This window comes from Dromiciops gliroides, chromosome 2, assembly GCF_019393635.1.
Source record: "Dromiciops gliroides isolate mDroGli1 chromosome 2, mDroGli1.pri, whole genome shotgun sequence".
Taxonomy (NCBI): Eukaryota; Metazoa; Chordata; class Mammalia; order Microbiotheria; family Microbiotheriidae; genus Dromiciops; species Dromiciops gliroides.
In genome coordinates, this window is record NC_057862.1 from 117,699,068 (window position 1) to 117,724,246 (window position 25,179).

The window sequence follows — 25,179 nt, forward strand, 5'->3', positions numbered from 1 at the left end:
CCACTGCACATCAGAGGTATCTGAAATGGGGCCACTGGCAGCGATAATACTCCCAGCTGTAGGAACTAGATTCAAATGGAATTGGGAGATATTTAACAAAATAAATAAAAATCCTGTAGAACATAGATAACATTACATTTTTAAACTAGTCAATATGCAGTCCTCGGGAATCCTTATGTATGGATTAGTTGTCCTGTTTCTATTTGAATTTGACAGTGGTACTGTACATTATAGAATCATAATGACAAATTTTGGTCTTGGAGAAAAGATGAGGAAATGTATCATACTTTCCTTGGAAAGATGGGGGTAGGGAGTAGCTTATAAGTGGAGAATGTTGCACTTACTGTCCTGTGATCTCTCTTTTGGTTAGTTTTGCTGAGTTCTTTATCTCTGGCACAATGGAATGTTCACTAGGTGGGTGGGATTATCTGGGAATGAATATCATATAAAAATAAAAGGCATCAATACAACATTAATTTATAAAATCCTTAGATTCAAAGGAGTTTTGCTATAATGAAAAATGAAAGGAGACACAATCATGATACAAATTTGAATATTTATTATGAGACAATTATTCCAAAGTATGACAGGGTAATTCTGTTGTAAACTACCATTTTTAGAACAATGAAGTCTTCAAATGGGTTCATGTACTGTGGTCCAGGGGAAACTTTCAAATATGTATTCATCTTTCTGGATGTGAGTGACACAAAATTTAATACAACTCTTCATTTCTTTGAAAATGACTTCTAGTCGTGCCTTTATAATAAATAAATAGAAAATATATCTTTTCTTCTTGTGACGTCTATAAGAAATGTTTACATACAAAAATTATACATCTACTTCCGAAAAAGGACCAGCTATTTCGGGCAACATGAAAGAGACAAGGGTTTTAGAAGACTTTTTTTTTAGGAAATAAAACAAAAACCGAATATGCTGTAAGTCTAATACCTTACCAATGGAGATGGAAGGGAGAGGCCCTTTCTTGGAAATTAGGAATAAAATATGAGTACTACAAAGGAGATGCCCAGATATCTGGTCTTTATGAGTTGTTGTGCTAGTTTAGACAAACAAATGCACAGATCGTCCACTAGTTAGCTACCTAGGTGCTACATACATGTAACTCACTGTATTCCCAAATACTTATTCTTGAAAAGACTGACATATGCTTTATGAAGCTATTTATAATTTCTGGCCACCTTATAGGGATCACATCCCAAGTGATTCACAGTGGAAGACCATTTTTTAAAAATCTGGAAAACAAAGAAAATAAAACTGTGGAGGGACAATAAAAGTTTAATGCTTTTAAATGGGGTTTGCCCACCCTCCTCTTCCCCCTCCAAAAAAAATAGTTTCAAAGAGAAATAAGATTTTACCCTGAGAACTTGGTAATTGTTAAAAAAAAAAAAAGAAGCATTCATGCACATGACTGCTTCTTACTGGGTTAGGATGGACTGATGGGTTGAATAGATGGTTGAGATTGGATTGTTTGACCCCCAACAGTTGACATATTCTTGGGGAGGTGACTCACTTCTGTAGTCTAAGAGGCACAATTTATACAAGGGTATGACACTAGCTCTTTTAGAAAAGAATAGAGTTTGCTTTGGAGGGGGAGACAAAAAGGCCAAAGCAAATCAAGATTTAGGGAAAAAGAACAGAGAGTTCTTGTGCCCACAAATACTTCAGTATTCCTGATAAGGATAGTTTCAACTGCTACTGAATACTTCCTTCAAGAAACTCATTCCAAGGTTCTTTATTTGGAAAGCAAATAGGATGAGAGGTGGGAGGAATGCCAGAAGGGGGAGACTCTAGGTGCATTTAAGACATGGCCTACCAGTCCTTTGAAACCCCCAGGTAGGCTGAATGGCTTCTAGATATGTTTGGTCCCAGAGAAATGCACTCAAGCAGAGATGTCAAAAATCATGGCCTCAGTCTGGAGCATGGGCCCAAACTAGATTGAAATGTAATTGGGAAAACATTTAACAAAATAAATAAAAATACAACACAAGATAGATAATGTTAATTTGTGGTTTTATAAGTGAACATGAAGCCCACTGGCAGGGATCTATTTGTATTTAACACCACTGCCCCAAAGCATCTTTCCTTGCTGAACCAACATATCCAGAGCATGTGGAAACACCAGCTAAATCCCAGAAAAGAACATGGCATCTGAAGCAGCATGGATAAAGAGGAAGAGTAAAAACCACCCCAGAAACCAAAAAACAGTTGTTTGGTATCAGTCTTGGGGGGTAGAAATGACTGGTGCTTGATCATTGGCCTGACCTGGACAGTGCTTCTATTTCAAAAGGGCCATTCCAGAGGTTCATAAGAGCACTCAGGACTGAAGTTTGAGGCAGTGTGGTACAGTGGAGAGGACAGATCTGAGTTCTAGTGCCAACTCTGCCATTAACCAGCTGAGTGATCTTCGATAAGTAATTTCTCCTCTCTGAGTGCCCCCTTTTTTACCATTTGTAAAATGAAGGGATTGGATCAGATGATCTTTATAGTCCTTTCTAGATATAAAATTTGATGTTTCCTATTATACAAAAGCATTCAGTAGTTTCACAGGGTGCTTCCTTATTGAATATCCCAGGCCACAAGAAAGCTAAGGCACCAATTTAGGAAGCCTAAAGCACCATCTCATGGGGTCAGTAGTGTTGGTGAACTTTAGATTCCTGACCTTCAGTGCTCTGGTCAATTACTTACTTTGGGCAGACCCAGGGTTATTCTTTACTTCAGATGCTCAGCATATACAAGTGATCTTCCCTGTGGTATGGAGAGCCAGACTAAAGTTCTCCACTATGAGTGAGTAAATACTAGGGATAAAAGTTTACCCTTCAAAAAATCATCTTCTGCAGACCATGGGATGAAAACCCCAATTTTAGAGTACCAACACAGGCTGATCTGGATGATGGGTAGTTGAGGTGTTTTTGTGGTGGCCATCAGTGCTCCTCTACCCATCTGTTGTTGATATCAGAAAACAGACATCACATCATTATACCCATTTCATGCTACTGCAACTCCACCTACTGGTCTTCAGAGAGTTTTTGCTGAGAAAGAAAGAAAAATGCCCATAGTATTAGGGCTGGTTTTCACGTATCCAACCTCCTTGGACTACTTATTAGAGAACATGAATGATCAGTGGGGTGAATTGTCTTAGTCATATGAGCTTTGAGAAGTGTTACATAGCTACTTTGCAATTTCCCATGTGGATTGGTGTTCCCTACATTGAGTAAAGACTAAAATTGACCTTTGAAGTCAGGGTGATCCAGAACCTCTCTCCTATGCCACCAAAAAAAAAAAAAACCCTCATGAGGCACAGATAGGAAGAGAGGGGAGAGCACACTGTGTGAAAATGTGCAAGAAGGCCACAGTATAACTGCAGTTGTCCCTCAGAGAAGAAAGTATAACCAGCATTAATCAGCATCTTCCAAGGAGCAGCAGTCAACCACATCACCAGATGGGCAGCACCAAGGGCTTCTGTTCCCAGTGGCCCCATTGGTCAGTTCGTGCTAAGACATGGCTATCACGTGTAGCTCCTGAATAGGCCACATCTCTAGATGGCTGGAAGAACCAGCTTGTCTCATCCTCAGGAGGGTCAGTAGTAAAAAAAAGTCCACTCAGGTAGTGATAACAGCAGGATCACAAACACAGACAGGAGGCTGATCTCACAGCCTCTTCTTCTTCACCACAGGGATGGGCACCACTTCAAAGACTTTGGCTCTGTCTTCGGCAGTGTTCATAGTTACCCATGTTGGCCGGAAACTGCCTTTGAAACCCACAAAAGCCATTTTTTCTGAAAGGCAATAAATTAGGCCTGTGAGTAGGGATGATATTGCCTTACAATCTCAGTCCCTTCTTCTCCCCCCCCCCCCTCCACAGGGGCTGAATCCCATCTACCTCCCTTATAAAGCTGCAAACATCTACTTAGTCTTAATCTTGAGCCCAGGTCTTTGGGCATTTTGCTGACTTCTTCCTCTCTACCCTTTCTGTACTTCTTCAGACTTTGCCTTAATGCTGATCACACCTAGTTTTTCTATGTGGAAAAAAACTACCATATGTATTGCTGTGTCTACAAGACCTTTTTGTTTTTACTAGGGTTAGTGTCTTTAGGAAGCATGAAACAAATTCTACACCCTGAGATCAACCTAATAGCGTATCTATGAGTGTTATGCAGATGGACAAATCGAGTTTTAAAGAAGTGACATATCTATATTATCATATAGCAAATTCAACTTGTGTGTGCATGTTTTGTAAAAATCCTCAATCAAATTAGTTACCTTTTAATCTAAGATTGTTGTCTGCTCCCATCTTTTCTAGGACTCTAGTCCATAGGCCTCTGGAAACATATCTTCCCTTTGATGCCATCAGCACTATGGAACTAAGAGAAAAAAAAAAAGATTTAGCTGAAAATCTTAACATTATCTTTAGTCTTATTAGAATAACAATGAGATAAATTGACATGAGTAGTCTTGGAATTGGGAAAGGGAAGGAAGAAACCATGATGAAGACATAAGCTTAACATTCTTCTAAGGAACCTGCTTAGGACCTCAGGAAAGACAACCTTGTAATAAATCAATGTTCTAACAATTCATTTCCCATTTGAATCCCATAAAGCTCCCTGACACATGTGGCCATGAGACTACACAATGGACTCCACCAAGACTGGAACTCACTCAGCATATACCCTTTTCTGGACTCTTTCTCAAATTGAACTCTAATCACATGTGGCACACAGATTGAAAAACTGATGATACTGCAGGCTGTACCTTGTGAACCCAGTGCCTTTTTTTTTTCTTTTTTTTTTTTTTGCTGGGCAATGAGGGTTAAGTGACTTGCCCAGGGTCACACAGCTAGTAAGTGTCAAGTGTCTGAGGCTGGATTTGAACTCAGGTACTCCTGAATCCAAGGCCAGTGCTTTATCCACTGTGCCACCTAGCTGCCCCTCAACCCAGTGCGTTTTTACACAGGCCTCCATAAACACAAGGCCATGTAGCATATCAACATCCAAAACTAATTCAGAACAGAGAGAAAAGGGAAAGAAGAAGCTAGAGGATTCTTTTTGTTGTTGTTTGTCCTCCATTTTTCAAAGAGGACCATGACATCACGGTGATGTCATGACTTTCATTGAATTGGATTTGAGTCAGGGAGGACTGTGCAAGGTCACCAGCCTCATTCTCTCCAGAGCCATCTGGGTCCAATGGCAAGATAAAGATCAGGATGACTGGATATGGCCCCATAAGTTTAAGGCAATTGGAGGTAAGTGACTTGCCCAGAGTCACATAGCTAGTAAGTGTTTGAGGTGAGATTTGAACTCAGGTTCTCCCAACTTCTGGGCCAGTGCTCTATCCACTGTGCCACCTAGCTGCCCTCAGAGGATTGTTATATAATATGTTAGACTATAAAGTGTAACAAGAGCTCTGTAGCTTGGTATCTTTTAACTGTACTTCTCAGTGAACTTATCTAAAATCGTCTAAGAACATCCAATAAATACAATAAAAACCAACATTCTTGAGACCAGTAATGGCTGCTTATTTATTTCTCCCATTTAAGGCCATCTTTTGACTCCTCATAGTCCTTAAAAGAATCTAACCCTGGCCCAGTTGCCCGTTTCTCATACAATTTATCTTAGGGAAGAGATGAGTGAAATTTCCACTGACATTTCTCAGGGGTACAACTAGAAAGGAATAAATGTGAAAGAACAACAGTCATCCAGGGCACAGCTCAGAAGGTTGAGGTGGATAGTTCAGTGGTGCATAGGCCCATCCTTGGCATGCTTTCTTGCCCCATAGCAGGAAGGGGTGCTTCTCTTTTTGTCTAAGTATTATTATCCTCATTTTGCAGATGAGTAAACCAAGGTTCTGAAAGTTTAAGGCTTGCCCAAAGGAAGTCACAACACCATGGTGCTGAATGTGAGTAGAGTGAAGCATGGGCTCTGGATCAAGATATAGAGACAAAGCATAATGCCCCCAAATGGTTAAAGTTTTTTTATACATTTCCTGAGGTCAGTGGGTTGGGAGCTCATTCTGGCTTTGTTAGCTAGCTTTCACTTATTAGTTTTGTGACTCCCTTTGGTCAAGCCTTAAACTCTCAGAACCTCAGTTTACTCTCTATAAAATGAGGATAATCATACTTGTATCAATTGCCTAATAGGACAGAAGATAAACTGAGGTAACGTATGCAAACTGCTTTGTAATTCATAAACTGCCAAATAAAAACCAGAGATTACAACTAGCAACTACTGTTTCTACAATTACTGTTACAATTCTACTACTGTATTCCAAGTTGATGTTAATGAAACTCATGATCAAATCTCTCCCTTGAAGAAGACACCAAAAGAAAGGATTAGAAAGGGAAATTTCCAAGGCTTAAAAAGAGGGACTTTGGGGCAGAGAGTTCCTCAGAAGGGCTGAAATAAACAAAAAGAACAGGGGATAAGGGCATCCTGAGCTATTCCAGTTGGTCCTACTTCTGGCTAGCTAGAGTTACCATAAGGATAACAATTCCATTCTTTGTAAAGACCATCCATTTCTTGTGTGTTTTGTTTTGTTTATTTTCATAGAAAAATCCTTTGGAAAAATTCCAATCTCCTGGCTCAGCTAAGGGTGAACCAGAGTCCACCCATACCTAGGTCAAGAGAACTAGGGAGAAGCATCGCAGGGTCAAAGCTGGCTATGGTGGTATCAGTGGCCATTTTGGTTGCTGGGAAGGAAGATGGGTAGCTGGGTGTGTAACAAGGTGAGAATGTGAAAAGGGATAATTACAGGGTCAGCTGTGATCACTTATCTCTCTGCCAAAGGTGTTTTGTCCAAGTAGACTATCAATCATATGCTTCAAGGAGAGATGGTCATAAGTTTCCCCTTAGCTCTCTCTATGTCATACATGTTATGTTAATACATGTTGAATACATGCTGAAGGGAGAAACTTAGGTTCTGTATCTCAGAACCTCTCTGAGGTGCACAGGGTTTAGAGCCAAGCATGGGTTAGACTAGATGGTCTGTGAAGTCTCTTCGAACTCAGAGACTCTAGAATTACTGCTGCCATTTTGAAAATGGGGAAACTGAGGCACAGAGAGACTAAAGAGAGAGGAACAAGTATGTAAGCACAGTATAAATGCAAAGTTCCTTGTGATTGCTCACTAGTAACTTTGGATTTCGATTGTTATTTCTGAGAGGAATTTCCTCATACATTTCACTTTTTTTTTTTTTAATAAAAGAGAAGAAGAAAAAGGCTTCTTTTTTTCCCCTTTGGTTAAGCTTTTTCCATCAGGGAAGCTTCTAAAAGAAACAATAACTGTTACATACTCCAGATGGAGATTTGGGGAAGTTTGCATAGTCAACTTAGTTAGATTATAGGACCCGGGGCCTGGGCCCAGTCCAGGGAAATAGGAATGCTCTTTTCTCTCCCCTCTCTTCCTGCCCCCACCCCACCCCCAATCCAACCACGAGTGTGGACACTCCCTCTTCCTGACATGCCCTAATTGCCTGACATTTGTCTGCCCCGTAAAAATGGCATCTCTCCATCCCTCTGCTCCACTTCAATATGCACATAGCCAGCGGCCAGGAAGAAGGCCGAGGACACTGGGAAGGCGCCAGAGCTGGGCAAAGGAGACAGGAGGAGCGCTGCCAGGCACTGGGGAGAAGGACTGTCTCATGGTTTCCCTGAGCCGAATGATCTGACAATGGGGACAAAGAGATGGGAACTGAAGGGGGCGAAATGGGCTGACTGTGTGATCTAAAAACTCAACTCGCCAGCACCGTCTCCTATGTAATGACAGGATAGAGGCCTGGGACCTCATAAGCACTTCCTTCTAGAACAGTGGGCCTCCTCTTTCCCTTTTGTGCCAAGGAACTACACTGACCCTCATCTGAAGCCTCATAGAGGATGATGACGATGACGACAATAATAACAGTTCACATTTTCATAACACCTACTCTGTGCCAGGCACTGTGCTAAGTGCTTTACAAATATCTCAATTGATCCTCGAGACACCCCTTGGAGATGGGTGTTATTATTATCCCCATTTTACAGATGAGAAAACTGAGGCAGACAGAGGTTAAGTGACTTGGCCAAAGTCACACACAGTTGGTGAGTATTAGGTCAGTTTTGAACTCAGGTCTTCTTGATTCCAGGCCCAGCATTATCTACTGAGCCTTCTAGCTGCTGCTGATATTATGTCTTAAAGATTTGGGCAGATGTTTGCTTCCATAGCCACTTACTCCAATAATCTTTAGGATCAGTGTTTTATTCTTAATTCAGGGTTCACAGTTTCAGGATAATTTGCTAAAACTGAGTAGGTCCCATGATGTAGAATCAGATATAGGAAATATCCTGGTTTAATATTTGAGGGAGGGCTCTTTAAGATGCAGGTCTAATCAAGTTACTCCTCTGTTCAAGAAGCTATAGTAGTTGGGGCAGCTAGGTGGCACAGTAGATAGAGCACCGGCCCTGGAGTCAGGAGTACCTGAGTTCAAATCCGACCTCAGACACTTAACACTTACTAGCTGTGTGACCCTGGGCAAGTCACTTAACCCCAATTGCCTCACTAAAAAAAAAAAAAAGAAGCTATAGTAGTTCCCCATCGCCCTCATGATAGAATGCAAACACCCTTGTTTGGCATTTTAAATCCTTCACTGCCGGGCTCTAGTTTATTTTGCCTGAATGGTTATATACTACCCTCCTCTCCATCAAAGTTCAGTCATAGTGACCAACTTAATCTTCTTGGTACAGGGCATTCTATGGCCTACCTTTATGTTCTTCTCTGAGGCCCCTTTACCCTGGAATACTCCTCTACCAGAATGGCTCCCTTTTCCCATTGGCAAGTTTCTTCCAGGGCCTCCATTTTGGGGAGGGTCTCAGATCAGCCAAACTTTATTTCCCTCCTGGATCTGCTTCTGACTTTCTGACTTTGACAATATTCTGTTGCATGGTCCTTTTCCCACCACAGGGGTGTGTGTGTGTGTGGGGGGTTCCTTTTTTGAATATAAATTCTCTGAAGGTTGGAACTATTTTTCTTTTTGCTTGTATTTGTATTGCCAGTGCTTAACATAGTGCCTGGCATACAGTAAGTGCTTAATAAATGCTTGTTGACTTGCTCATCTCCATACTTTTGTAAAGGCTGTCCCACATGCCTAGGACTGTCTTATGGTTTCCCTGACCTGAATGATCTGGCAAAGGTGACAAAGAGATGGGAACCGAAGGGCATGAAATGGACCAACTGTGTGATCTAAACACTCAACTTGCTGCCTTTCCCTCCCCACCTCTAATTCTTGAAACCCTTTTCCCTTCAAGGCTTAGATCAATGATTACCATCATCTTCAGAGGTCCTTCTTTGTCATTAGTTTCCTTTCCCTTCCAATTAATATTCATTTATTCTGTTATATTAGCTATGCAATTATCTGCTTTTATATATATATATATATATATATATATATATATATATATATATATATATATATATATATATATATATATATATATATATATATATATATATATATATATATATAAATATCTTTAGTAGAAAGAAAGATCTTTGGGAAGCAAGACTGTTTTACTTTTGCATTTGTATGCCAAGTGCTCACTCCAGCAGCTAGCCCATAGTAGGTGATTAAATGCTTATTGATTGGCTGATTCTCATTCACAGCAAATGGCCCACTTTGCCATAAGCTACCCTGGGTTTAGAGTTTCCAAAGCCAACCTAGGGTTTAAAAGTAAAGGCAGTTGGGGGCGGCTAGGTGGCGCAGTGGATAGAGCACCGGCCCTGGAGTCAGGAGTACCTGAGTTCAAATCCGACCTCAGACACTTAACACTTACTAGCTGTGTGACCCTGGGCAAGTCACTTAACCCCAATTGCCTCACTAAAAAAAAAAAAAAAAGTAAAGGCAGTTGTTCAGGGTGTAAACTGGTATCTAAGCCAGGCTGTTGAGGACTCCTAAATAAATATCCCAAATTTTGGACATGATGAGTAGTTTAGTAGGAGGAGTCAGCTCTTTGGTACTCCAGACCATATTCTAGAGCTAAGGAGGGCTTTGCAATATTAAGTATAAGCCATGAAGTTGATGAAATTCATACAGCAGGCCATCCTGACTTACTTGTCAGGTAGAGCATCCACATAATTGTGGATATGTGCTGGAATTCCTTGCAGAATGGTGTTCCTGAAGCTAACACGGCCCAAAATTTTCCCTTGGTTCCCATCAATCACGATCATTTGGATTCCATCTTCAGAGAGAGAAAACTTTTTACCATCAACCTGCAGAACAAAGACAATAAAGCATGTTGGGTTGAGGAGTTGTGACAATTTCAGCCCATGTGTTCCCCTGCAGGAGATTGCTCTCTTGGATCCATGTCACCTTGAGATTGGCCCAGAATGTATGAAATCTAATGGCACCACTTCAAAGGCAATTTTGCACTTTTAGTGTATATTCATGCCACCCCAAATGTGTCCAATCTTGTCTGATCTATCAAGCTAAGCAGGGCTGGGACTTGTAAGTGATTTCATGGGAGACTGGGAACACCGGGGACCATAATTATGAATTAGACTAGATGGCCTATGAGATTATTTTCAGCTCTGAAAATTTGTGAATCTATTTCAATTTACTTCTGATAGCACCTTTTTGGCCATGCACAAACCACTTGCCTTCTCTCAGGTATAGTTTCCTCATATGTAAGATGGGACTAATGACACCAGTATTACCTATTTGGCAGTGGTATGTGTGGTGTTCTGGAGGACTAGCACTTCTGGTGGGAGAGCTTGCCTAGCCCTTTTCAGGACTGCTCATCCATTTTTGGTGTCTACCTGGCACTCAACACTCACCCATGGCTCTGAGAAGCGGTAGCATTTTTTTTTTTTAGTGAGGCAATTGGGGTTAAGTGACTTGCCCAGGGTCACACAGCTAGTAAGTGTTAAGTGTCTGAGTCCAGATTTGAACTCAGGTCCTCCTGACTCCAGGGCTGGTGCTCTATCCACTGAGCCACCTAGCTGCCCCGAAGCGGTAGCATTTTAAGAGGCCACACCTCAGTAAAACCATGTTGGCAGATGGGCTAAACCAGGTTATAGGTAACCTACAGACCTCAGACCCATTGGTGAGGTAGGGGGATATCTATGTGGAGTAAGTTAAGACTTTCCCTGGAGGAATGGGTGGATGAGAACAGTGGCCTCGAAGGCAGCTGATGTATGTGTGCTTAGAGCTCGGTCAGACACTGAACACACCAAGGTCATCTATGCATTCTGGGCCATTGCCAGTCATTCTGAGTTTGGTCTTGCTACTGGACTTTGATGAATCAGGAAGAGAAAGTGAGACTGATTGACTTTGTGTAATGCTGATTCACTTAAATCTATTTCAGAGGCAAGTCAAGACATCGTAATTTCATTAGGACCCTTTGAAAACAGAGGATGAACAACACTTGGCAGGGTTTTTGTGAGGCTCGGAGGAGATAATATACATAGCTCTAAAAAATGAGAGCTTTGCAAACTTTAAAGCCTTAGATAAACATCAGTTATTTATTATTCTTATTTTTGTAACCTTATGCTTATTAATTTCTTCAACGGCATTCAGATAGAGTCTTATGACAAGTTACTATCATGTTATAATAACAATGACTAGCATTTATGTAGTGCTTTAAGGTTGTTTAAAGCACTTTCAAATATTATTTCTTCTTATCCTCATGACTATCCTGGGAATTAAGTGTTATTGTTATCCCAATTTTACAGATGAGGAAACTGAGGCAGACAGAAGTTTAATGACTTGCTCAGGGTCATCCAGCCAAAAAGGATGTGAGGCTCTCATTGAACTCGAGTCTTTTTGACTCTAGTTCCAGGGTTAAATCCACTGTACCACCTAGTTTATGTTTAATTTTCTGTAGACCAAAGAACTGGTGGATTAACTGAATGCTTTTTACAATTGGATAAAAGCACAAGGATATAGAATGATATTTTGTTGGTTCATTAAAAGTATTTTTGGTCAACTACAAGAACAGGACAATGGATATGACATGTACTTTATCTTTTGACTTTTACTCAGTCTCTTTATTTTAAAAGCTTTTCATTCCATGTAGTTTGGAGAGGATTAGTATTGATTATGGCAATATTAACTGAGAAGTATCTTATTTTTTTTATCATTGTTATGTTCAGGAAACTGTGGCTAACATTTTTGTCTATGACAATGTCCCAGTTCCAGGACAATTTATTTGATGAATTCTCAAGGATAATTCAAGGTCTGTATTTGTCATACAGATTTATCATTTGTCAGTATATGAACAAGTTCATTGCTATGATTGTTGTGATGTTAGTGTTAGAATTATGATGACTTGTGATTTCACTGATGTAGAGAACTCAGAGTACTGAATTTGGAGACAGAGAAATAGGTTTGACTCTTGCTTCTGCCACTGTTGTCTGTGTGACATTGGGGACAAATCACTTAACCCTTCTGAGCTTCATGAGAGTTTGGACTGGATGACCTTTAATATCTCTTTTGATTCCAAATCTATGATCTTCTGATCATTACTACTATTATTATTTTTTGTTTTGTTTTGTTTTTTTGGCTGGGCAATGAGGGTTAAGTGACTTGCCCAGGGTCACGCACCTAGTAAGTGTCAAGTGTCTGAGGCAAAACTTGAACTCAGATCCTCTTGAATCCAAGGCTGGTGCTTTATCCACTGTGCCACCTAGCTGTCCCATTACTATTATTTCTCAATTATGTGGAGTTAATCAGGACACAGAAGAGTCACTTACTTCAATGTAAGCAAAGTCATTCAGAAGATGAAAGAATCTGCTTTTGGAGGTTTCTATCTTTACTTCCAGGAAGTGGTCCTTTGTTTTCTAGGGAAAAAACCAACAACAAAATAGAACAAGATTATATCTATATTTTCATTGACATGTGGGAGGGCCAAGACTCTGAAATTGTAAGCTGTGATATGAGTCCTGTTAGATTTATCAGTGGCCATGAGACGTCTTATAGGGTTAAGCAGGTTGAAGAGGTTCTTGGTAGCAAGCATCAAATGACTAGAGTGATTTACAGACTAGCTAAAGAAGGGAGGATGCATTAAGTTATTGCATCTGTTCCTTACCAGCTGAGCACCAAGAAGTTTCTTTGGCATTGGTACATCCACAACAGCTTTCTCAGCATACTTTGGGTAAGCTCTGGCTTCACAATCACTGATTCCAGAGTTCTTTGGGATCAATGCTTTAATCTTGATTCTCTCACAGCCTCTCAAGGAGCAAAAGGCAAACTTCTCTCTCTCATTCTGAGCTTTCAGTTTCAGGAAAAGCAGCCTGAAGAAAGCAAGCAGAATTGGTACATTTTACGTTGACACTCAGATACTGGAAAACACAGACTTTAGCTACAGATGGATAAGCCCAGTTTGGACTCAATTCATTTAAACAATTCAACAAAATTTGATGAAGCCCCAAAGCATCATCATTTTTATGTTCCCTGAAATCCTCATAGATAAGTGTCTAGCACAACCATGAAAGTAAAGGGAATAAAATTATGCACTATTTATCTATAATAGTGCCCCACTTCCAGTATAGTTTATCTGATGAATTCTCAAGGTATTTCAGATTCTGTTATACAGGAATTTGTTATCTGTCAGTACAGGAACAATATCAAGTTTGTTGTTATGATTATGATAATGTCTAGGCTTGTGATTTCATTGATCTGAATTGAACCAACTGAAGTTGGTGAATTATCTACAGCAGAATTTCATCACATAATTTCTCCTATGAAAGGCAGTATGGCATAATTAATTGAGAGGTAAGGATTGCTTTAGAGGCAGGAAGACCTTGGTTTAAGCCCCATCTTTGACACATGTTGACAACCTGGGCAAGTCACTTCACCTCATAGTTCCCCAGGCAACTCAATAATACTGTAAGTTACCTTATATGTTATAAGGTCCCAATCCATATTGGTAGAAGTACCTCTCTCTAGTAAAAAAAAATTTTGCTGCATTATACCCAGAATGTATACAGATAATAAAGATGGTAATGAAACATGACATCTATTGGGAGAGCTTGGGAAGAGGGGACTGATGGTTGTAATTGTCTTTAGGTAAATGAAGAGTTGTTCTGTGGAAGAACATTTAGACTGGTTTTGCTTGGTCCCACAGTACAGAATTAAGAACAATATGAGGTTAGGGAGGGACAGATCTCAGCTTTCTAACATTTAGAGATATCCCAAAGTAGAATGAATAGCCTTAGAGATAGTTGTGTCCTCATCACTGAAACCTTTTGTTTCTCCCTAATCCCATGATTTCCTTGGTGTGAGGAACTACAGGTGAGGAAATTGCCTCTACCAAGATCACGGCAGTTCATCTGTAACTTATAGGATTAGAGAGTGGCCTGGGGTCCCCAAAACTAAATATCTTCACCCAGATGACTGTCAGGAATGGTGCAGAGGAAATTTTTGTTTGGGTAGTAGTTGGACTGGGTGAATTTTGAGGTCAAAAGGTCTTAGATTTCAAGCTAGAAGGAAGAATCTAGTCCAAACATTTCATTCACAGAAGTAAGACCTAAAGAGTATGAAATGATTGGTTCAAAGTCACATAGGTATGGACTGAGTAGGGGTGTTCTGGTAAATGTCTAACAGCCAGTTCTCCAAAAACTGTATGACACACATTTTAGTTTAATTTGCATTATTTATATTTTCTCCATAATGCTTTTGAGCCTAGGCAATCAACAGAACAATAAATCAAACCCTGATGTGTAGCTTTTGAAATGTGCAAGGTATAATTATTTACACTGAAATTTTAACAATTGGCTCTCCTAAGCCGGTAAGAGTTGGCTCTAACATATTCCTAAGTAATAGACCCTGGATCCCTTAACTTTAAGTTTCTGTGATTCTGCAATAACATTTCTTCAGTAACTTGAACAAATGCTTTAAGAAGTATGCTTTCTTGAGGTCTTCAAACACACCTATACTTCTGGTTTTCTGTCCTGTTCCTTAATTACCTTGAGACTATCATTGAGACAAATAACATTGAGATTGAATATTTTACTGAATAAACTGACATCAAGACAAGAAATAAAGGAAATGTGTTATTAAGGAAAGTGTAGATGAATTGGACATTCAACCCTAGCATTTTCTTGCTCTGTTTATTATTCACTCCCGATTTGGAGCCAAATGATATCAGAGGGTTTTGTATTTTGTTTTGTTTTTGTTTTTGTTTTTTTGTGAGGCAATTGGGGTTGAGTGACTTGCCCAAGGTCACACAGCTAGTAAGTGTTAAGTGTCTGAGGCCGGATTTGAACTCAGGTACTCCTGACTCCAGGGCCGGTGCTCTATCCACTGTGCCATCTAGCTGCCCCCAGAGGTTTTTTTTTTTTTTTAATGATGTTCATGCAGGATTTAGGAATCCTAAAAGCATATTAGGTGGATGGGATGGTATGTAGAAGAGGTGACAGCATCTCATGCTGTTAATCTGGCTTAATTGATATTCCTACAATTTAAAACAGGTGGGGCTGATTTTCCCCTTGCTTTAAATTCAGGAAACCTAATAACTCCTTTGTTACAAATCAGTTGGCACAATTAGGGATACTTTAAAAAATGACAATAATTTGATTTTCTCTAGTGCAGTTACTTTCTCTGACATAAAAGAGGGATCATCCTGACCTAAAGTCATTTATTTTCTTAAAGATACAAAAGAGCAGGAGGTACCAGGCTTGAGGAACCAAAAATTCAATTACTTGGTGACCCATCCATGACCCCAAGGAATCACAAACAAGGTTAAAATTACCAGCAAGGTTTACTTTCTACCTATATAGGACAGGGCAGTAATAAAAGGATATTTAGTTGTGTCTTCCAAAGGATCAAGGAGTCCCAATTCAAACTCTACTTTTTCACCAGGGACTCTGAGTGTTCCCAAATGTTCCAATGTGATTAAGGAGATGATTTTCACATCCTACTTGAAAAAGGGCCAATACATGCCAGTGGTTAGGAGTACTTCTGAGTGACAATATTATTGGAGCTGGAGAGGCAAGGTTCAAGTTGGGAGGAGAAAAAGCATAAATTAAAAATCTAAGTTGGGTTCAGGCCAGCTTATATAATGCAATTTGATGCGATTCAAGTTAACTCACTTCAATAAACATTTTTAAAATGTCTGCTATTTGCCCAAAATTTTCTAGGTGCTGAGGATATGAAGAAAAATGACCGAATTCGTTCCCTTAGGGAGGCTACTTTCTACCAGTTGAGCAGAAATACCAAGTTGTCAGGCAGAGATTCAGAGGCAGGAGAATTGATATAAAACTTAGAAGTCAAAATATGACAAATATCAGGGAGACTACTATTTGTATGACAACACGATTCCCCAAAGTTTCTATGTTTTTGTTGTGGTTGCTTGTTTTCCCTACTCAGGTATCAGTGAGGTCATGGGTGGGAGTATGCCAAACTTCCTTCTGACTCAGCCATCCCCATCCCCAGTCACATGGTGTGTGTGCGCGTGCGCACACACACGCACACACACACACACACACACACACACACACACACACACACACACACTACAACTTACACACATTAGCATCTACTACAATCAGTTAAGTCTTTTGCCCTGAGGTCAGGTAGCAGTAATAAGCAATATTTAGATGTGATATAGGCAGGACTAAGTGTTAAGTAGGAATACAGGAAAAAATATCATGGGATCATAGTTCTACAGCAGAAGAAATCTCAGAGACTTGTTCAGTTTACAGTTGAGCAAACTGAGACCTATGGAAGTTAAAGGATTTGTACAAGGTCACATGTGTAGCAACTATTAGAGACAGGATTTGAATCTAGGCCCTCTGACTCCAAACTTTTTGTTATTCAGTCATTTCAGTGGTGTCCTACTCTCTATGACCCCATTTGGGATTTTTCTGGCAAAGATACTGGAGTGGTTTGCCATTTTCTTTTCCAGCTCATTTTATAGATGAGGAAACTGAGGCAAACAGAGTTACATGACTTACCCAGGGTCATATAGCTAGTAAGTATCTGTGTCTAGATTAGAACTCATGTCTTCCCGACTCCAGGTCTCCTACCCTTCCCACTGCACTATTTGCCCTGACTCCAAAATTAGTGGCAAAGAAAAAGAATATAAACATATGAGAAAGGGGGGAGGGAGAAGAGAACAGATGGATCAGAGAGGGTAGGAGGGAGAGAGGGAAAAAGGGAAGGAGAAGGAGTGAGGAGGGGAAAAGAATATGGTAGGAATACAAAATTTTCCAACCATTTAAAAGAGGGTGGTACCCTTGTGTGTGGTGATTACATGACTATAATCACTACTTCTGAGAAGGCTGAGGATGGTGGATCACTTGAGATGAGGAGTTCTGAGTTACAGTAAGACTAAAGGCAAGCAGGTGTCTGCACTGTCTAAAACCAATATGGTGAGCCTCCAGGAACAAGGGGGCAACAGGTTGCCTAAAGAGGGGTACATCAGACCTGGTTGGAAACAGAGCTGGTGAAAACTTCTATGTGGATCAAAGAAGTTGGGTAATCTGCCAATGTCACCTAGTGATAAAGGGAAGATTTGAACCCAATCCTTCCTCACTCCAAGACTAGTATTGTATCTACCACTGCCTTAGATTTTTTGACATTTATCTCACAAAGGACACTTTATGCTCTCATTCATGTCAGTAAATTCCCACTGATGTCTAGAAGGAAACAGAAATCAAGACCAAAAGAAAAAGCTTTAGCTTTAGAGTCAATAATAGCTTAAGCTTTGTATTTCAAAAGATTTAAAATAGATAGAAGAAGTATCATTTTGTTCTCAATGCTACTACAAAATCATGAATCCTAAACGTCACCCATTTCCTCTGAATAAAACTTTCTATTTCATATTTCTCCCTCTTGGGGAACAATAGGCAGAATCGGGGAAACTTATCACTGATAAAAACTTATCACTGATGAAAGGTTGGTCCAGATAGCCACATGTAACTCAATTTCAGTTTTATGGCTCCCAGGAACCAAACAAACTGTGGTTGACCTTGTCATATGTGCAAATAGAGAGGGTCTGTATATTTTTTACCCTGTGTCTTCATCCCAGTAATAGTGATTTCTGCCAGGATAGCTCTGTTCCACTTTTTCCATCTGCATGGTCCTCACAAAGGTGCCTGTCTTAGAGGTTCGCTTCAAGAGGCGATTATGGACATCTGAGAGAAGGGAAAAAGTTGTTCCTCTGGGGTAGCAAAATCCAACCCGGATCCAGTCACCCCTAAAGTAGGAAGAAGGGTTCAAATAAGAATCATGTGATTGAACTACTTGGGTATCTTAAAAATTTTTTTAACTGCAGTTTGTGGATAATATGTAAGGTGACCGAAAAGTCTTAGTGGAGGTTTAAGTCACTAAAGTTCAAGTTGTTCAGTCATTTCAGTCTTGCTTGACTCTTCATGACCCTTTTGGAGTTTTCTTGCAAAGATACTGGAGCAGTTTGCCATTTCCTTCTCTAGCTCATTTTACAGATGAGGAAACTGAGGCAAACAGGGTGAAGTGACTTGCCTAGGGTCACACATCTCATAAGTGTCTGAGATCAGATTTGAACTCAGTTCCTCCTGACTCTAAAGCTCAAGTTATGAAAACTTAAAACCTCACTAAGACTTTTGGGATGCCCTGTATAAACTACCAGTAGTGTAAATATACAAAAAGGATAGCAAAGATGCATATTCCAATCTGCTCTGCCAGCTACTCAGTATCTCAGCTGTCCTGGTCCCTTAGAGGCAAAGCAATATATGTGGGGGTACCTGGGCAAAATTATAAACCATGTCAAATAATTCACTAGCAAATGGAACTTTATTCTTGACTCATTTAAAAATATAATTTGCACTTGGTAATGACTCCATCCAAGACAAATCACAAGTGGGCATACTGTACACAATCAGCCAAACTGCAGGAAGAGGTATGAGAGAGGAAAAAGACAAAAGACTCAAAAATGGAGTGGCCTACTCCCAGACAAGGGTGAAGGTTAACAGATGAACATTCAAAGGGTTGTCCCAGAATTTATGAAATATCAAAATACCTAGTGGAAGACCTTCAGTATATTGGGTAAATCCTTCACTCAAGATTAATGGAAGGATGTGGACCAGTATGGCAGAGGCTGAGGAGGTTGGTTATAAATTTACACTGGTGGAAGAAGTGCTGAAACCTAGGAAATCTCAGATCTACCAAAGTGATGAGTCAATCCAAGAGCATTTAAGTTGAGTTGTGGAAGAACATTTAATCATCTGAGCAAGGTGAGAGACCAGCTTTCATGGACTGGCTCATGGGGGAGATAAGCCCAAATAAGGATGCATAAGGAGATTCTGCCCACAGTGAAATTTGAGAAGATTGTTACAGTCATTAACTTAAGTCCCACTACGCTACGTACTTAAGACCAAAGGAGCAGTATCAACTTACTTATTGAAGTTGATGAGCCAGATGGTTAGTTCTGTGGGTGCTGTCTGGTTCCAGTGGATGGTATAGCCTTTCTTCAGGGTGATGACTGGTTGGTACTGCTGGTAATGGGTGCTTTTTGTTAAAGCTCCCTCTAGGTGGAGAGGATGGTCATGGTAGTCATTTTTGATGATTTTCATTCCCAGGTTATTGGTTTTATAGGCCTGGATATAGATCTTTTTTTTTAAACACACACACACACACACACACAAAAATCAAACATATAAGAAAAATTGTTAGGATAACTCTAAATGCTTCTGGTTATCATCTACACATGTTCTTTGCCTTAAGGTATTAGGCAAAAGGTCAAATCTGAGGCATCTGCTCTCACTTTTGAAAGTAACCAAAGCTTTCTCTGGTTTACAGGATGGCTGTGATGTGCCATCCATCTTCAGCTTTCTGTGTATCCTGGAGAACAGAGTGCTCAGTTTAGGAGCCATCAGTGAGACGCCAGGAGGAGTCTGTTTAACATTCAATGTATATGTTTTGAAAAGGGGAGTCAGGCTCCTTGTAAAATTCCATTTGCTTTTGCCCAAGAGTGGGCTCACCTGAATTCCTCAACCTAATCCCTTTTTAGGTCATTAGCATCCAAACAGCATGACTGGACACCCTATGAGTTGTCTTCAAGAGAAATAACTGAGAGAAAAGCTCAGTTAATAGACCCCAAGATAGGATGCTCAAGAGACAATACAAAACTGTTCTCTTTGCATTTGGACAGAGGGGCTGTGCATGCTTAATAGACAAGACCACATATACCATAGCATGTAGATAACATTCTAGAAAAATTATTATTCTATAGAGAACTGGAATCCATTTGTGACATCCTGGGGACAGAAGGAGTAGAAGAACAGCTGGTCCATTATAGAAGATTCTGGGTCTTTGAACTAAGATAGGGAGGCAAGACAGGAGCTTCTAGATGGTATGTGAATTGATCACTATGTGATATAGCACATAAATATACTCAATAAGGATAGAGTGAGACACTGTAAAGTGCCTAGTCCAGTTACTGACCCTTAGTAGGTGCTTTCTCCTCTTTCTCTCTTCTATAAGTGTTTGTTGAATTGAATTGAATGGAATATTAACTTTCACAGGCACATATGTACTAAGGATATATGATAGTTAGTGGACCTGTTATTTTATTGGTCTAGTTAATTTCCTAGATGAAGAAACCCTACCCATGCAGGCCATAGCAACTTATAGTGTTAGAGAGTTACATAGAGCACTAAGGGGTTAACTGACTTGTCCAGGGTTATGCAGCCAATATATGTCAGAGGCAGGCCCTTTCTATCCACTATGCCATGTTGTATCAGTTACTTGGCACAGCAGATAGAGTCCTTGGCCTGGAGTCAGGAAGACTTAAGTTCAAATCCAGCCTCAGACACTTACTAGCTGTGTGACTCTGGGTAAGTCCCTTAACCCTGTTTGCCTCAGTTTCCTCATTGGCTGAACAAGGAGATAGCAAACCATTCCAGTGTCTTTGCCAAGAAAACTCCAAATGGGATCATGAAGAATTGGACACAACTGAACAACAACATATCTGATCCTCATAAAACCCTTGTGAGACAGGCAGTGTAAATATTGTTATCCATATTTTATGTATGAGAAAACTGGGAGCATAGAAATAAAGACTCGCCTCAATTGGTACACTAGGAGGCAAAAGGAGAATTTCAGGTCTTCTGACTCCAAATATCACTTGGCCCTTCATTCTAAGAACACTTAATGGACATGTATTCCCTGAATAGGACAGGCTTAAGAAATCAATAGAAGAATGCTTGTATCATTTAAGCAGTCAGAATTCTAAAATCAAAACTTGAGAGAAAAAGAGAGGTTTTTTTTAAGAGTCTCAGTTTCATCATCAGTAAGAATTTGATAAGGGGCAGCTAGGTGGCACAGTGGATAGAGCACCGGCCCTGGAGTCAGGAGTACCTGAGTTCAAATCTGGCCTCAGACACTTAACACTTACTGGCTGTGTGACCCTGGGCAAGTCACTTGACCCCAATTGCCTCACTAAAAAAAAAAAAAAAGAATTTGATAGTTGGATTAATGGGCTTTTTAGGTTCCTTCCAGTTCTAGAATTTTATAACAGCCTATCAACATCTTATCTGGCACATCTAGTAAAGACATTCCTGTTACAGTTGATAGAAACAAATCCAGAAGTCTCAGTAACCTTTCATCTTTTATTATAGCACAAGAGTATTAATTTATTGTGCTTGACTATGTCTATTTATTATGTTTTTTCCTTTTAAATTGGAGGTGGGTAGGACAGAAAATAAATGCTTATTAATTGGAAAATAAAATAGACAAATGAGTTGTTTTTTGAAGTATTAAGGCAGGACTCGGATCTTATAGGTGATCTGGGTAGACTAGTCATTTTATACCTGACTACATAAGCCAGGTAGGTGGTGCAGTGGATAGAGTGCTGGACCTGGAGTCAGGAAGACTTATCTTTATGAGTTCGAATCTAACCCTACTAGCTATGTGACCCTGGGCAAGTCACTTAACTTTGTTTGCCTCAGTTTCCTCATCTGTAAAATGAGCTGGAGAAGGAAATGGAAAAACATTCCAGTATCTTTGCCAAGAAAGCCCCAAAATGGGGTTATAAAGAGTTGGACACAACCGAAACGACTCAACAACAACAAAAAAACCATCATAAGCCATAACATCAAAACTGAAGTTAGTAGTTCAGAATTTGTCACTAAATGAGATCATATTTCATCTCCACTTGATCATTTTGATGGCTCACGAGGTAGAATGGTTAAGTGGCTTTAGTAGTAATGTCCCAAGAAGAAAAGAGCTGGATTCTAATGCCTCACCCACCATTCACTGAGTATAAATAAGGGACGATTTATTAGGAGACAAAGAATGGCCTGGATCATCTGTGGTATGTGCCTGGTACGTTGGAAGGGTTTCAGGAACAAGGCGGGGAGTATTGGTCAGTTGCAGACAATGAGAGTTATTTTAGAGAGATCCTTGGGAAGTATGAGAGGTGAAGTGATTTGGGCAAGATCACAAAGCTAGTATATGTCAGGGGTGGGACTTAAAACCTCTGTATTCCTGTTATGCAGACACACAGACACACACAATTTAGGTACAGAGTGTACTGAAAGTAAGCACTATAGAAATGTGGGTTAGTGTGTATGTTTTGGGGGGGAGGGGGGATTGCATCACAGAGCCTATTTCAAAAGAAGTGCAGTTAATGGGATATTAATTAAGGACAGTTTTTTATTGTGGATGAATACAACTCTACATAGGGAGGCATTTTGACTAAGGTTGCTGAGGGAGGGAGAAGGTTGAAATGGGTCTCCAAAGAAAAGGCAATTTTAGACAGAGTCAGGACAATTCTAGCTTTTATACAGTGGTTCAGAATCTGCAAAGCCCTTTATATATACTATCTCATTTGAAGCTCATAACCACTTTGTGAAGCATGCGCTCCAGGTATCGTTATTCCCATTTCACAGGTGAGGAAACACTGGAGCACTAGCTCTGGAGGCAGAGGTTTTGAATACTGCTTTGGATACTCCTTGTTTGTTCCAAAGAACGTTATTTAAACTCCATAGGCCTCAGTTTCCTTACCATTAAAACTATGGGTTTTGGGGGGCAGCTAGGTAGCACAGTGGATAAAGCACTGGCTCTGGATTCAGGAGGACCTCAGTTAAAATCTGGCCTCAGACACTTACTAGCTGTGTGACCCTGGGCAAGTCACTTAACCATCATTGCCCTGCTCCCCCCCCCCAAAAAAATAGGGGTTTTGACTAGATAGCTCTGAAGTCCTTTCTACATCTAAATCTATGATTCTCTGACTTGCCCCATGTCACATCAAAAGGATGTGTCTGAGGTGGGATTTGAATCCAAATCTTCCTGACTCCAACTCTAGCATTTTATTCATTACACCAGGTTTGCATAGTTTAGTGAAGCTAGTGACATTTTAACAAGGTCATCGGTAAAAGGAAGGGGCTTAAGGGTCTGAACTCCAAGGGTTCTTTTTTGTCAGCTCAGAATCCTATGATCTGTAATGATCCTCTAGGTTAAAAAGAAGCTCACAGATTCTTGTGCACTTTCTGGTTGAATTTGTTGAAGGAGATACTGTTTGAAAGGGGTCTATGAGGAGTTCAGCAGCATCAGATCATGGACGATTCTGACCTAAAGACTGATTGTAAGTGAAAGGAATATCTTTACTCTAGATAGGTTAATAAACCCCTAAACTGAAGGAAAAATGGAGAGTGGCATAGATGACCCTCTGGCTCTTGTTCAAAGCCTTTCAAGAAAGGGCAAGAAGGGCAAGAGTCACAGGATGTCAGTGGTGTTGGCTTCCAACAACACTCAAAATACCCATGAACTTTGGGAAAGGAGCCATAGCAACATTTAGCAACAGCTTCATCCTTCTTGGAAAGGCATGGAAGGGGAGATATGGTAGTGGCTGCCATCTTCAATAATCTAAGGTAAACTCAACAACTGGCTGACTGAAGACCACAACTCTGACATGGAACACTTCCTCCTATGCTGCAACTAATGAGTCTCAGATTATCTTTTATAAACCCAGATAATAATGAATGGGTCTGAAATAATGGCTCTTCTTGATTCACTCTTGGTGATTTGCCATAGCTTGAATACTGGTTCCTGGTACTAATAGAATATTCAGATATTCCCAGGGAAAATTGGATAGACCAAATATCTGGTCCTGCATGGATTAAGTTGCAATTATATAGACCTGAATTCAGTGATCTAAATATCTCCAGAGAAAATTTAGATCCAGATCAGGCTACTTGTTTTATCATGCTTAAGCAGTGGCCTTGTTTATCATCTACCCCCTGATTTTCATTCATTCATCACTGGCCAAAGATTTCTAGAGATGGAAGAGATCCTAAAGGTTATCTTGTTCCAGTGAGGCCTAGAAAAGTGAAATGACTTGTCACAGTCATAAATAATTACACCAGGTACACAAGTAATAAGTGGCAAAGCTGAGATTTCAACTCGGGTCCTCCAAGGCCACATATTTCTCTACTTATGATGTTACTTTTGCATTCATCCAAGAAATTAGGGTTTTTTTTTCAGACAAGAAAATTGCATTTAACTTCTCCATTATTTTTAAAAATAATATTTTATTAGAGCACTGGCCCTGGATTCAGGAGTACCTGAGTTCAAATCCCATCTCAGACACTTAACACTTACTAGCTGTGTGACCCTGGGCATGTCACTTAACCCCAATTGCCTCACTAAAAAAAAACCATATTCCCGCCCTTCAATTACATATCAAGGCAATTTTAACCTTTGTTAAAAAAAAAAGTTTTGAGTTCCAAATTCTCTCTCTCCCTCTCTTGTTCTTTCTCCCTCCTCTTTCCCTGAGATGGTAAGCATTCTGATATAGGTTATACATGTGCAATCATGTAAAACACGAGAAATTAGTTATTAAGCAAGGCACTGTGGCAAACAATGATAACCTATCATGCAGGCTGATGCCCTCCTGCAAATGAGGGTAGGAGTGACTTGGTATTCTAAAAAGAAAATAAGCAAATAACCTACTCCTAAGAAGTGACCCCATGAAAAAAGATGCTTCTAACCTGTGCATACCGTCCACTACAGATAGCACCTCTCCAGTCAGGGACGTTGACACAGTCAGGATGCTTGATCAGCCAGTTGTCCTCCTTAATGATATAGGAGCCAGGATATTCTGACACAGAGCCATCGACATCATGAAACACGGATGTCTTATCTCCATCCATATTCAGCAAGTTGAACCAGGGCCCAGGTTCCCCAAAGAACACTCTGGAAGTAATCTAAACAAAAAGCC

General features: G+C 40.1%; 1 protein-coding gene across 1 annotated transcript in view; it reads right to left on the reverse strand.

The window, feature by feature from the left end:
- Window positions 1-536: 536 nt before the first annotated feature.
- The window catches only part of LOC122744712 (cell migration inducing hyaluronidase 1), a 239,432-nt gene continuing 214,789 nt past the window's right edge, over window positions 537-25,179 (reverse strand). Inside the window, exons 22-29 of the mRNA XM_043990351.1 lie at window positions 24,950-25,165; window positions 19,356-19,567; window positions 17,992-18,177; window positions 13,066-13,270; window positions 12,731-12,817; window positions 10,092-10,249; window positions 4,278-4,378; window positions 537-3,793 (exon numbers count right to left, since the gene is read on the reverse strand). Of these exons, the coding sequence (XP_043846286.1) occupies window positions 3,666-3,793; window positions 4,278-4,378; window positions 10,092-10,249; window positions 12,731-12,817; window positions 13,066-13,270; window positions 17,992-18,177; window positions 19,356-19,567; window positions 24,950-25,165 (1,293 nt within the window). The 3' untranslated portion in view covers window positions 537-3,665. The remainder of the gene's footprint in view (window positions 3,794-4,277; window positions 4,379-10,091; window positions 10,250-12,730; window positions 12,818-13,065; window positions 13,271-17,991; window positions 18,178-19,355; window positions 19,568-24,949; window positions 25,166-25,179) is intronic.